This window comes from Ptiloglossa arizonensis, chromosome 2 (assembly GCF_051014685.1).
Source record: "Ptiloglossa arizonensis isolate GNS036 chromosome 2, iyPtiAriz1_principal, whole genome shotgun sequence".
NCBI lineage: Eukaryota > Metazoa > Arthropoda > Insecta > Hymenoptera > Colletidae > Ptiloglossa > Ptiloglossa arizonensis.
The window spans coordinates 7,182,058-7,197,855 of NC_135049.1; the positions used below are offsets into that span (position 1 = coordinate 7,182,058).

General features: G+C 34.0%; 1 protein-coding gene across 5 annotated transcripts in view; it reads right to left on the reverse strand.

Moving 5' to 3' along the window:
- Heph (polypyrimidine tract-binding protein 1 heph) overlaps positions 1 to 15,798 on the reverse strand; it is a 739,001-nt gene that overhangs the window by 33,121 nt on the left and 690,082 nt on the right. For all 5 annotated transcript variants that reach the window (XM_076327578.1, XM_076327577.1, XM_076327575.1 and 2 more), the window contains 2 exons: positions 7,860 to 7,911; positions 897 to 955 (listed from right to left, as the gene is read on the reverse strand). In XM_076327578.1, the coding sequence (XP_076183693.1) occupies positions 897 to 955; positions 7,860 to 7,911 (111 nt within the window). The remainder of the gene's footprint in view (positions 1 to 896; positions 956 to 7,859; positions 7,912 to 15,798) is intronic.

The following is a 15,798-nucleotide window of genomic DNA, read 5'->3' on the forward strand; positions in this document are numbered from 1 at the left end:
TAATGAAGCAAGTCTATGAAGCAATCTTTGTTAATATTTGTGATCTCATTGACAACCTTGAACTGACATTTCTAACTCAATTCCTCTGTTTACATTCAATTTGTTGTGAAGAGACAATGTTTGTTTCTCTCGATGAATACTGTAAGTACTATAACCCCTGAAAACGTCAAAACCTTTTTTTTACCACCATGTATATTCACCAAGATGTTACTAGATTTGTTTTACCACTCTATGCCAAATCAGCAATAGAAGTTACAAACATCGAGCTTCAATTGAATACTAAAGGCTGATTCTCGTTGGGTAATCGAAATAACACTACAATCGTTATGGAATTCAATATTATAATTTTTATAGAGATTTCTGGTAAGGGACATTGAATCTTGTCGATAGATATCAACCCATTGTATCGATTATTTTGTTTGCTTTTCTTTAACGAAACCTTCATTTTGATTATGCCCTCTTTATTTTTCCTCTCGTATTATTTCCTTCATTGCTCCAGTTTGTAACCAGACGCTTATAATTCATTACAAACAGAACGAAAAATAATTTAACGACGCAAATAGGAGAGAGACCACGTCCAGTGTAGGAGAGCATCTTCATCGTTAATAAAAACCGAGCCGTTCTGGACCGCGCGCACAGAAATATACCGGGCGGCAATTAAAATTTGCATTATTCCCCTCGTAACATCTCGAGCTTTAATGGATAGCAACGGTATTTCTGAAAATATTCCACGAAAAATTTCGATCTGTCCCGGGAGACGGCGCGTAAACTCCATAAAAAAAATTCCATTTGCGTCGTCGAAATACGAAAAGTGAAAAATTAAAAAAAAAAGAGGAGGGGGGGCGTGGTGGCGAAGGGAAAACGGAAACATGGGCAAAACCCAAGCGGATACTTACGAGTTTAGCAGTTTGCGCTGACAGCATGTCCGCATACTGTATTAGTGCCTGGAAAGTACCTGAAACGAAACAAAGTATTGAATTTCAATTAAATATTGCAATAGTTTGAAAATTGATTGGCAGATATCGCATACTCCGTTGAATCTAATGTGAAAATAAAGTACGCGATTCTATAAATGTGCTAGTCGTTTGAACAAAGTGAGTCCTCAAAAACAGAACAATCGAATACTGGTTTTGGATTTGAAGATTTAAAAAGTATAGTTATATATTCAAGAGACCATTACATCGATGAAATAACCACAAGACGTAAGAAGAAGCATATCAAATTACAAACTTGATGCGAGAAAATTAATTTTGAGAATTAAAATTGTATAAAAATCTGCAGTAGATTCATTTCGTTCACAATAAGATTAATTTTTGCATTCACCATTGACGGATTAACAGGTATTATATTATTGAATTTATTAGATGATATTTTACACGATGTATACATATACAGGTACCGTACAGTAGTACAATTTCATTATGTTCTTTTAATAGGAGCTGTAGTTACAATCGCTATAATTTATTCACTGTTATTCGTGCACATCAATTTATCCATACACAGGGTATTCCATTTTAGTTGACACAACGAAATATTTCGTAGGCAATTAAAAAAACAATGTGCAATTTTGAAGTAAATTTGTTCTTTCTTTCATCGTAAACTTTTTTTTTATTTCGAAATTCTAGTTCTACGCAAAATTATGCATAACTTTATCTGACACGTTCTTTTGTAAAACCTCTATTTTTTTAAATATTTAGAGAAGTACCTATACAATTGTTACACTTTGAAAATTATTTGTTGAAAGTTCTTGGTGTAAAGACACTCCGCATGGGTGAAACTTATGATCTTTTAAAATTCACTAAACACTCATATTTTAAAACTGCAAGGAATTGAACGAATACTAACACCTGGATTATGATTAACTGTAACTAACACACGAACTTCATTATTTGCGTCTGTGGCTACTTTTTGTTGTGTGCATCATTTTGTTTGTACAGTACCATCTTGAGAAAACTCTTTAATTATTTTCTTCCAGGATACAGTAAAAGATACAAGTTAACAGTCTTGTCAATAATTCCTCTTTATTTATCAATAATAAAAATTATTTCAATTTCTGTCTACAATTGTTCACTATTCCATAGCTAACTCACAATAATGCAGTAACTACGTAAATCTGGTTAACGATAAAATATCTCTTAAAGTACTTTCGTTTTGAGTTTAATACAAGCTACCACCAAGTGTTTGCATTCGAGTGATTGAACTTCCACGAAATCGAAGAAATTTCTTAGATTTTAACAAATATAATCCAATCGTTTCGCAGGTGTCTTTATAAACACCTTAAAAAAAAAAGATAGAGGTTTTATGAGAAACTGTCCAGACAAAAGTTTTGCACATGTTTACGTAAAATTGGATTCCGTAATAAAAAGTATAGGTTCGTGAAAAAAGAAAAAATATTACCCGGTATGTATTTATATTTATATACTGCATCAACGCACACTCTATAAGGCAAAACATTGCCACTCCTGAAAGGAGAAAAAAAAGTATTTGTGACTGCAGGGAAATGTCGTTTGATTTTCGAAAATTGAATGCAGTTTTCACGGCAGTTTGCATTTCCCCGTTGCGGGTGGAAATTAAATAAAGCTGAAATTAAATGGAAATAAAGGGAGCTCGTTTCGCGGTAATATGTTGCATCGCTGGACACTTTTTTCTCCGCGGGGAATTTTTATTACCGCCGCGATTCGCGTCGCGATCAAATAACGATGGAAATTGAATAACGCTGCCGCCGGCGAAAAACTCCATATCCCGTTGTCGCATTATATCGGCAAAAAAAAAAAAAAGAAAAAAAAAAAAAAGAAAATGTCGCCCGGTGTTTTTATGCGCACGAAATCCAACATTAACGTTATAAATATTCCCCTGAGGGACCCGTGGACCCCCCGTGATGAAACGCAGTCGACCAGTCACCAACGATTTTATTAATTTTTTTATTCTAATGAACATTCATCATGTTTTTATGTATATATTTTTTTCCACCGAGAGTTCGAATTACAAGGACTTTATTTCCGGCAATTCTCTTCGGTTGTAAAATTCGTAATTTGAAATACGCAGACCAAGAAATTTTCATTGTTGCTAACCCGATGTTTCTGGTAATTTATAGTTGTTCGTGTTTTAAGCTGGTGAAACGACTATCATTTTATACGATTGAATAATCTATCAACCGAGTGAGATGTGTTCGTTAAATTATGTAGTCTTCGAGTGACGAAAATTTAGAAGGCTTGAAAGGAAACTGTAAATTTAATCCTCTAACGGAATACTAATTTAAAGAAAACATTCCTGTGCGAACCACAGAAAGTTACTAACTTCGGTAATAATGTTAAACAATTTCTTAAATATGGAATAGAAATGAATATGAACCTACGAGACAAAATACAAATTCAACAGAAATACAAATATTTTTGAGACAATCATTCACACTACTAACAATCTCGCTAATTCAAAGACCTTGACATTTGTTCAAGGGAAAAGATTCACAAGTGTTCCGGATAAAAAAATAATAGATTTAAGTCTGGGAACAAGACAATAACGATAAATAAACAATTTTGACGATAAAACCGATTTTAATTAGAAAAAAGGGGACTTGGTTTACGCGTATTCGATCATTTTCTCTTGGAACGAGAACAAATCAATGAACCTGGAGTACAACCAAAATGTTCCTACGTTGTTAATTTGAAACAAAAAATTTCATTATAAATACTATTGTCCGATTGTGATTTTATGCGTGTCGTTTCATCGAGGTAGAGCAAAACTGAGCGTGACTCTTTTCAAACTACGAATCACGTCACGGGGGCACAAAAGGGGGAGGACCGAACCTTTCCTTATCGAAGCGTCTTTCAAATAAAATGAAATGAAAAATACGATTCTCCAACGCCGCGGGGTTTCGCTGTCGTGTAGAAAGAGCCCAGAAAAGGAAAAAAACAGAACGAGAAGGGGCCGGAGTGTGTATTTTTAATTTGAAGCACCGACGTATAACGTTGAGAAACAGAAGTGCCTTGCTCCTCAAATTGAAATTCTTGCCTCAGTTTTCTTTGATGTACACGGCAAAAAACGCCTCGAGCAGATCGAAGCTTTTCCGTCGTTCACTGTTCTTTCGGTGGCGTACGCAATTTCATTCGAATAATATTTATTGAAACCGCGAACGAATTCGTAACTTTTTTCTACAGACTCGCTAGTATTCTCGTTATTTTATTTACAAGAACTATTCAAGAAAAAATGACACCTCGGCTTAAAGCCTTGTTTTTAGGTCTGGTGATAAGCTGGCTCGATGTTACGAAGCTATTCGAAGATAAAATATTTGACTTGCCTTCGCCAAAGAAACTTGAAATAAATAGCCATAAATATTCACGATATGTACGGGCTGTGAAGATGTGTGTTATTAACGATTTTGATAGATCGATCAATGTGTCTATCTCAATAAAGATTTGTTAAGAAACACCTGTAACAGACTTAAGATTGAAACTTTATGTTTGTAGATATTCTATTCGAAAAGAGGGTTACAATTTTTTGAAAGAAACAATGTGTCGTATGCGTATAATAGTTTTATACTCAAATTCAATGTTTCATCGAATTCTGCCATAAGAAATTAGATACATTATCGAAGAAAATGAAAGTTACTTACGTATGACAGTAACGTTTACGTTTACAAACCGTGTCAATCATAAAATGTGTTCTTTTTAATTGCTTTCTTTTTGTGTTATCAGTTTCTATTAGATACTCAAATTTTAGAGACAATCACATCGATCACTTTACATTAATCACACCGTGTACATACGTTGATGTATATTATAGTAAAAGCTAGAAGTGTGAAAAGTGTTGTACCGAAAACAGTTATTTCGAGCAATCTGATCAGTGAAAAATTATAAGAATCTCTTTCGAAAAAATAATTCATTTACGACGTATGATTCCTTTTTGGAATTGTCAGTCTATTCTCCAGTAGAATACGTCGAAATAAAAAAGGTTATCTCTAAAAATGTTGGAAGTGCTTTTTCTTTTTAACAAATCAATACAAGGATTCATTTATCTAAGCTAAGACGAATATTTGCTTGGCAAAATGTATTATTTAATTAGCAAAATTTAATTATTTTAAGCAGTTCAATTTTCAGTAGAATGCATCAGTTTCCTCTGGAACGTACAAAAAATTACTTGTCAAAGTATTTTTAAAGGAAAAACACCTATAGAAGAACGTACAAAAAATGAAATACTTGTCAAAGTATTTTTAAAGGCAAAACATCTATAGAAGAATGTACAAAAAATGACTTGTCAAAGTATTATTAAAGGCAAAACACCCATGAAAATTTTTTTTTCGAAAGATAATTTAGGTAAAGCATTCCGTGTAATTTTTTTGAAAATCGACAACAATTCGAAATGCTTCGTTGCTTCGGCAAAAGGCACACATCGAAATTTGACACGGACCACAGGAGGCATCGAAAATAGAAACCGTGATTACTCGAAATCGAAACGACGAGTAGCGGAATAGGGAGAAGAAAGGAACGACAAAAAATATGAAGATCGAACGAACGAGCAGCCACTTGACCGAATGAAACCTTAATTGGATACTGAGAGTGCGCCTTCGGTTTAATTTAGAATCCGTGCCTTCGTGATTTCGCCAATCAACCACTGTTTGTGCAGCCATTCTTTCAAAATTTTACGCCACTTTTGTTCGACAAAGCGTGATCCGATTAAAAAAGCATCTTTCAAACTTCAAACCTTTTATTGGGACAACACGAACACACCGCGTTTATTGTGTAATAATTTTTTCATTTTGTACTTCTCTTGTAAAATCACTTTAATACAGGACAAGTTTCTATAGCTTCCTAGCTTTATTTTAGTGCGCGAGATCAGAAAGTGTTTTCAAGTTAGAGTGTCTAACTGTACCTACTTAAAAGTCTATTACTTTCAGCAGCCAAGTATGTACACAGCACAACAGTACGTATCTTTTTATTTATACCAATGAATTAGTTACAAACAACTCAGAAGAAAGGGAACAATGTCATAAATAAATAGCACACTTTTGTTGAAAAATTACCTTCATACTACAGAGAAGTTGACAAGGATGAACTACCGTTTCTTCTCAAAGTAACTATACTATTCAATAAAACTCATGAAGTAAAAATTGATCAAGTTCTCGCTTCCTTCAAAGAGGTGATAGTTTAAAAAATATTCACAAATACACCCTTGATTCCGTATCATACGCGGTTGAAGAACTTTTGGTAGTAATATTTTTGACTTCTGGTTGTAGGTATATATTTATGGAAAAATGTTACGTGTAATTAGGATATGTATCAATGCACTATAATATTTTTGATATATCTATTAGCACTACAATACTTCAGCTGATCGATTGAAAATATTGTTCATCATTGAATCATGACACAAACATGAGTAACCTAAACATTGAGAAGGTGTAGTCTCAGAGCATTATTAGATTCCCAATGTAACCATCTGACAGCATGCTAACACTGTTCTGCACCTTATGATTACTGGATCGAATAAAAATCTGTAAATGACTTATAGTTTGATTATGGTGTCTTAAATCAATGCAATTGAGTGTGCGAAGTCCATACCGTAGCACCGAAGAGTGCTTTTGGTACGGAGATCATGAACTATAAAATGAGATCTACCCTAACACAGCACTACGAGAGGACTATATTAATCGGAATAAGTAGGTCTCTCATCGTTATCCTAGTTACAGAGTGATATGCAAAACTCTTTAGAATTTAGTCTCCAGCAGTTGTAAGATTATTCTCTCTTGGATTACCTTTGTTGTCGAAGTCTATAACAATTTCACTGAAGATAAAAACCGGATTACATCAATGATAATCACGAGATATACCTATCAATGTGCCGATATGATGACACCAGGTGCCATGTGATGGAACATCACAACACTCTTCCAAAAGGATTGGCCTTGGATCCTTAAATTTTAAGAATACAAGTGTCTTCGAGTGTCAACTGTAAGGACCTAGACTATGAATGGCTCAGACATCTGACTCATCGAGTAAAGACAATTCGTCCAATTTAACCGATCATTTTTAATACATGTCAAACGCTAATAGAGCCAATGTCCTCGTCAAACGTCTTCTTTCCTGTCTCCGTGCACCTCAATTCGAAAACAGAGCCAGGAAACAGGTGCTTTCGAGACACCCTTTGGAACACTTGAGCGCAATACCGAAAGTACTAACGGCGCCAAGTGCGCGCAACGGCGTCGGCGTCGGCGTCGGCGTCGGCGTCGCTGGGCCAGAATACACTTCAAGCACACTGAAGTACTAAAGTGCCGTGGCATGTCTGCCCGTGAGAGTGGCATCTATACAGGGTGGCTCAGTAGCTGTTGCCCTCTTAACAGGGAGTTTTAGCAGAAGAAAAATCAAGAAGGAATTTAATACTCAAAAGAATGATATCCATACAGGTTATCTCATTAACAGCTTCAGCAGAAGACAAGAAACATTCCTCTCAAATTGTCACCATCGAACAAATAACAATTCATTGATGAACATAAGAATTCAAGAATTTTTTAGAATATGTATAGGTACACATATGTATGTATACATGCAGAATCTATCACTAATACAGTTGCACATCATTTTCTAAATAAATATTGAAGATATCGATATAAATGTTTTTTTAAGTTCATCTATTAATGATTTTTTTTAATTATACGGTGAACAACACTTTCAATCTGATTTGAAAGAAGTAGGTGGAGAGCAGCTTGAACATTTTGAACGATAAAGTAGTGAAACTCTATTAATACTGATAAGTCTCTTGTTAGATAACTATTGAAATATTTTTTATAAAAATACTTGCAGAAGAAATTACAGGAAGTTTGTGTTACAGTATATTTTAAACATTGCTTAGAATTATATACTTACTATTTTTCGTGAACGTGACAATCTTCAAGACTTTACCAAAACGTGTAAATATCTGTAACAAAGAAAGTGTACGGTTAAAATTGATACGTAAAGCCACTTTCATACAAATTTAATGTAGTAGTAAAAAACAAACAGGAAGATTTCTTGCACGATATAAAAGTGTTACATTAATTCATATAATTCAGATGGATAACGGAATAGTTATCATTGTTTGTATAATTATTCATCCATTATTAGAATTATATATTCTCTTTAAAGTCTAGGCTCTGGAGTATCGTATTTTTTAATAAATTGCAAAATTATTGTACAGTGTATAACGCTTTATGGTAAATGTATGTTGAATTATTGCACCTTGTTATACGATTGTCCAGCAGTTTATTTTATCTAACAGTTTAGCGAGATAAAATGTAAATTTTTCTTCGAATAATTTATTACGAATAATGTACAGTTGTTACTTAAATTATTCAGTTATAAAAATAAATATCACTGTGGCAATCATTAAATAAAAATATTTATTCCAAATGATTCGTGTAATACTCAATTGAGTTTGGTATAATACATAAATTGTTGTTTTTGTTAGTGACTCGAAATGTTATGAATGATCCTATATACGTAAGTGTGATTGAAATAAATATACTGATTTCAACATTGTCTTGTTTTTTCTCGGTCATTTATTTCCTTAAATTAAAGAAAACAAATTTGAAGCCCTTATACAAACATATAATAGAATCATCATTCTTCCCACGTGAATTTGCTAAACATTGATATAGAGTAGATTCGATGCGTTCCCTTGCGTAATTAAATTATTATAGCATTTTTCATATTTAAATTTGATTGCAGTTGGTGGCTTGTGTTTACATGCAGTCGTTTCATTTTCAAAATGAATTGAACATTCTAATGAAAACATTGGTTCGTTCGTTAAACAAATTGTCCAAATGAAGCTGTAACTTTATTTAAGTAACGCATTTTTGATACAGTGCACTCCGGGCTTGATTTACCATTGTGGTATCGGATTTTCCGCGTCCATTTGGGCCTGCTTCGAGCGCAAGCCTAAACAAGATTGCGCGTGCGGTCGAACTTGAGTTAAGCTAAATATTTGGCGCCTATCGGTTCGCTAGCTTTCCTGGAAGGCACGAGTATCCTTTACAGGAGGTCCTGCACGACGACCAGGTGTAAGGATGCATGGAGATGAAAGAGAGTACCTGTGGTTCGGAGAAAGTGAGGTATGTTTGGAAAAGACGAACGATTAGGATGGCCGAACGTGACTGAATGTCTGAAGAGAGAGACTGAGGATTGGAACGAAAGAGAATGAATGGGCATGACTATATAGAGTGCGAGAAGAACGTTAAGGGATGGACAGTAACACACAGTATAACACAGTATGACGCCGAGGGTATGTCCTGAGAGTGTGTCGCGGACAGTATGAGTAAAAAGACGATAAGACGAAACTAACCACCGACAACAGTTATTTGGGGACTCGTACAGGGATAAATAACCTAAGATCTCTTCTCAAGTGATTCGAAGAGAGAGAAAAACAACACCATTTTATTTTGTTGATTGAGAAACATCAATGTACAACTTCAACCTAGCGCTCTTTTAAAAAGTTTCAAACAATCGGCATATACCTCAATGGATTCTTAAATGTTAGCTAATATAGCAGTGAAATAATTATGGTCATATTCGTGTAATAAGAGAGCAATGAAAAATGAGAAAACAAATCAAAATTACTTCTAATCCTGTTTTTTTAGCGATTAAACAATCTCGAAAACTGATTCAGCTAGAATGTTAACATTTTTCAACGGTTAGAATTTTGACTCCACCGACAAATTTTATAAAACAAGAGAGAAAAAGAAAATATGATATTGTCAAATTTGAATTGGAGTACCATGAAAACGCTCCTACTACAAAAGAATTGTTGTGTAAAGAAAATTCTACCGCCAAAAAGTAATATAAATAATTGCGATATAAAAATTTATCGAAGAAAAAAACTGAATCCATGGGGACACTTGGTGGAAGAAGGAGCCGGACCAGAATTTCTTGAATCTTGCTAAATTTTTATTTACAGGGTTCGATGAAAAGTGAAATTTATACAACATACATCGATTGTTCCAATTTTTAATGTTGCTGCTCGATCAGAGAACTACAAAGTGTATTTTTGCTAAAAATTGTACATGTGAACATTATAATCTATAAAAGAATATGATTCAATGTTAGATAAAATAAAACTAATTAATCTTTTTTCCTTTTTTACTACGTAAGACAACTTTTCATTTCCATATTCAAAAGTTCTATCTAAATAAGTATTCAAAATAAACGACACATTCGTCAGAATTGTTTCTATTACTTCATAAATTATTATTAATAGTAAAACATTCTTCCTCGAATGATTCTCCTATTACAATCAGCGTAGTAATTAATATTATAGAACTATTGTAGAAATTTAACAAATCCTACAACCCAATTGTACGAGGCATCAAATATACATATATGTGAATAAACATATAGCTTATTACATGAACAGCTGCATTTAATTAATTTTCAGTATGACGTACCGGTTAATCGTATATTGTTTCCTGCAAAAGCGTAATTATTACCCACTATTGATGCAATTAATCGATGTGTTAACGCAACCGTTATAAGCAATTTGATATTTGTAACGTGACATTACATGTATACGTGTTTCATGGTTGTTCCTTTGACAATGGTTAGAAAATGTATTACAACTTTATCGATCAATTGCCAAGTTACAAATTTAACTATTCTTTTGCGAAAGGAGTTTATGTCGAGGATTGAAACGTTGGGAAATATTAATTTGTTTATCGATATTCTTGGCAAACGAGACAATTACCGGACGTTTTTCAATACGAAAAACATTGTCTCACATACATACAGTCGATCGTGCAATTTTTATTCAAATAACTTGTGAACGAAAGTAAATATTTGATTACAAAGGTTGCGATGTTTCTAAACTATTTAATGTCAAACATCTGATGAATGAAGTACATCTTTAGACTAATAGAATTAATACATTCAAGACTGCAAAAGATAATGCAATGAGAAAATATAGTACATGTATACATTCTTGCTCAAAAGTTTGGACCACCGATCTTCAAATTAAACAAACTTTTTTTCACATACACATAAACATCTCAGTGAAAATATTACTCTTACGTATCAATTGGGAAATACTTAAAAAAATGATAATTAATTGATATAAACTATTGTCTAATAACAAAGGACTGTAACTTATCTGCAAAACAGTATGAATCTCAAAACAAACAAATAATTACCTGGTGCACGATATGTTTACTAGAAGTGAATTGGAAAAAAGCGTGTATTTTTTAAAATATCTGAAGTTGAAACTTTCATTCAGAATTTCTCTGATTATGAACGAATACAATGTAAAGGATTAACAGCTAGGCACACCGAGCTGTGTTTCTTTTAGAAAATTAAAAAGGATAGTCAAATCCCTAATAAAAACTTGATACTTTTTCTTCGAACTCGCAACAAAAATCAGTACTTTAATCTTACTTAATAATTTAATCATGACTTTTCCTACAAAAATATTCCAAACTGTACCTTCTTTCGACAGTGATCGTTGATGTGTAATTTCACGCGATTAATTTTGTCCTAACAAGGAATCGAATAGTACTTCGATGAAAATTTACGGAGACGTTCGCGAAACTGCTGACCAGCACAAATATAGGCACACGTACTATTAATGGTATCGTTCGGTCGTTCTACCAGTAAAATGTATGACAATGACGGTAGTGTTCGGTATAGATCTCGCGCGATTATTAGCCCCACGGCTCAATGGTGAACACGACTGCGAATGTTGCGTGATGCAAACCGGAATTTCAACCGTGCGTTCGTCGCTTCAGGGGGCTTTCGCGAAATCGAGGCTGCACCGACCCTTTTAGAAACTACTCGAATATCCTTTTAGCAGCGATTGTGGAAAGTAATTGAAGGGGGAGAATCCTCCCTTGAAATACCAAAATAAACTGTACTTAATGGACACTTTAGGTTTATCACATAATAATAAGAAACTGGTAGCCCGAACAAGTATTAGGATTAATGTAACTATTAAACGTTTCGATCAAAATTTTTTCTTCCCTTTGAGAATACACTTTTTTCTTTTTTTTTTTTATTGGCATTTATTTTGATTAATTTTTTCGCGGTGGAGCGTTCAGAAATGAATGGCGCTCTGGACAGCCGGCGTGACTGGAAGACACGATACACGAGTCGTTTTTAACACGGTGTGTAGAGCCGATTTTGGTGGTCATTTCCTTGAGGCAGCTGGCCGGCACACCGATCGAACATTAATATTGATGATAATTAATTTTATTATTTATTATCGAAATAACAGTTTCAATTCGCTTGTTGGTTTGTTTGCTGCAAACCACACATCTCCGCCGACCGTTCTGCCGCTTTCCTATGGGATTGGTATATTTGGATGGAGAATTTCTTGAAACCAATCGTAAGAGATTATCTTTGAATGCAGTTTGGCCTCCAGACTTATTCCTACATATATTTTCATTTGGATATTTTAATAGAATTTCTCGAATAAGACGTAAATGAAATTTCGCAAATGTTGTATTCTTTTTGGACATAATTTTGTATACTATCCAAGCATTGTAAATCGAAAGGTCCAATATGTGGAAAAAGAATTTCTTATACTGTTTCAAAGTTTTACCGATAACAAATGAACGGCAAAAGGCGCTAAGCTAATATTCAAAATTTTTGAATTATAATAGTAATGAGTTCATAATTTAGAAATCGATCCCTACTTGGTATTCTTTGCTCAATGCGATGAGAGTAAAGAAAGATGTTAGTGATACGTCTTGTTATAATTATCTATTTCATATTTTGCAGGTCCAATCGATTCCGAGAAATTCAATAGTTACAGATGTGTCTATTCTTAGGCACATGCTGTTCTCCACGAAGTAATTGATATCTTCTAAAAATTCATATTTTACACTATTATTGATCGTTCTTTCTGTTTATGCCCCGTCGACGTTTGGGGTGGTCGAGACACTGAATTGTAGTTACTGATTCAAGTATTAAGTAAATTAATATTTATAAATAAGATGATGGATATAAGAAAGCGAAAGTTGGATGTACTAGTATAACGGTGATCAGTTGAGTCGGGAGTTCTCCTCAGTCAATTTTGCCCTTTTGGCGTCGAATTTGAAGACTGTTGTCTGTATCTGATCGCAGCTTCGAGGTAAAGGAGTCGTACTTCCCTTTCGTGCGTACTTGGTGTCGTTGGAAACCCCAGTGGCAACAAGCCCATAACAACTCATGAGACTCTTTCCGTTCCCATAATGACGCACTCCTTACGTACTCAGGACAGGAACAGATATAAAAACCCGACACATAAGAGACAGATTAGTCTTGACCCGTGATTAGATCCGCACCAATCTGTGACCGACGGTACCGCAATTAAAGTGTAATACAGAAGAAAATAATAGAGAGTTCGATCTCCCGTTGGAGATCAACAGTTTTTGGATCAAATCCTTAATTATTACGTGACACCTGCGTGCGACCAGCCAATGTCCTGTTCAAAGTCCTGGCTGGTCATCTGTACAGCATTTGACCCCAGCGTCTCATTGTTTGACCAGCGAGGGCCTGGCCAGGGATCTCGGCAGTCGTTCATTTTTTTATAAATTCGTCCTGTGTTCTGAAGCCATGCTGAACCTCTTGAGCTTAGAAAGTCCTCTGCAGTACAGTTTTCTAGCGAAATGGGCGCCATGAGTGATTTTCGAAAGCATCTCCACAGCCTTAAGGGTTGCAACTTCCGCCTTCCTCACTCACCCAAATGAATACGCAAGAGTCCCAACACTTTCAATAACTTACAGAATCATTTAACCGTTCCAAACAGAATGGTTAAATTCTATTTCTAAACGTTGAAAGTATTATAGTATTCACACTATTTTTAATATTTCATAACTCTTGAGAAAACTGTCATAATTTCGAACCAACTATATGATATTTGAGGTAATTAATTAACGACATTGTTTCAACCCAGTAAATTCGTTTGCCATGGGCGTTATTAGTTAAATCTCTTTACGAACGAGCACCGAGCGTGAACATAATTAATTAATGCAATAAACGTGCATGTGACACCGATATTAAGTATTGATTATCTGTTTATTTTTTGCAGACATTTAAGTTGTTATGTAATTTTGTACATGAACAGCGAAACGATTTGTTGATTGTTCCTTTAATTGAATGGCACTTAATTAAATCCCGGGCAATATAATTATGAGTACGTTCGTGTTAGTATTTGTGTTTATAAATAATTGAGTAGAATTACAATAGAATGTCGATAAATTACGATATTTGCACGCGAGTTTCGTAATTGCAGTGTTGAAAAATGAAATGGATGTAGATTAAAGGTAGTGAAATTATGTGAGATTCTTATTGGATCAGTTTTCCCGATACTTGCAAGAATTTGCGATTTCACATGTTATTCGTAATACAATCCCACATATACGTACATACACGGTGTGTAAAGTACAGTAGAACCTCGTTAACTATATGTCAATTTTTCAAGGTGAAGAAGATTTTTAATTGGATTATTCACAACTTGAATTTCCATTACGCGATAAGAATACAAAACTTGAAATTAAGCCAGTAAAGAAAATAATAACGAAAATTAAAAGTGGAAGCATTTAAAAAATGATTCAATAATTGATTCTTTGCATATTTGCATCTTACTTTTATTCTCAAAATCTTGGGAACTATATATTCGATTTACTTCAAATTTTACAGAGATATTCTGCATACAGTATTCTACAATGTAGCGTACGATTTTTTAAATACGTTAATTATTAAATTTTTTATAAACGGTTAAAATCGTTTTTTTTTTTTTTTGTATGAAAGTGATTTCTTCAAACTTCGACCATTTCTATAATGATTAAAATTTTCGAATAATCGTACGCTACATTTTAGATAATAGTCTCTAGTTTCTGAGTCGACAACATTTTTTTATTTCAAACCGTCCAGTTCTTGTGAACTGTGGCAGCCAACAAACAATCTTTCACCAAACGAAGTTCTGGGAATAACAAATAATTTCGCCATTTTGTAAGATTTTACTTTTGCAAAATTGTAAAACGAAGCTGAAAGTTATATTCATATTACTCCGAAAAAGACTGCATTTTCTATTTGGTAACTACTTGGAAAAAAAATTCGCAAAGTTGACCCATTTTTTGACGTCTCGGAGTGATAATAACCCCCCTTAAAAAGAACGCGTTCCAAGTTTTTACCATACAGTTCTTTTGGTAATACTCTTTTTATTCGTGAAACCTTCTTTAATTAAAACTAGAAAAGTAAAAAAAACGTGCCGATTTTCTAAAAAAAGAATTGCCTCGAAAAAAAAATTGAATACGTCCTTAATGTGTTCTTTCGTATACAATAAAGGTCTTTGGGTAAAAAATGTCCCGATTGTATGGAACTCGTGTTTTAAATTGTACAGTACAATGAAGGGGCTAAGGAAATACGAGAGCAACCAGTCGGTTCAACTATAATAGCTTTGATTACAGAGAAACAATATAATTATACAAGCCATCTAAAAAGTGGAGCTCAAGTGGAGCAGGTGACTTTTGTTCCTTGCGTCGTTTAACTTATGATTAGTATTCCATCTTCTCGTTTCTCGGTAAATTCTATTTCTAAACGTTCTAAATACACATTTGCACTATTTTTAACATTTCATAACTCTCCCCAAAACTGTCACAAGTTTCAAAACAACTATAAGATATTTGAGGTAATTGATATCTGACATAAAATGAGACAAGACTCAGAGTTCATCACATCCTCTAGCTTACGTATTTCACATTATTATTAATCATTCTTTCAAAATCTTAAACACGTATGGCCATTTGGAAGCTGATTCTCCCTTGATACGCTTCAAAGTTATTCCATAGTAATCGCACGTTAC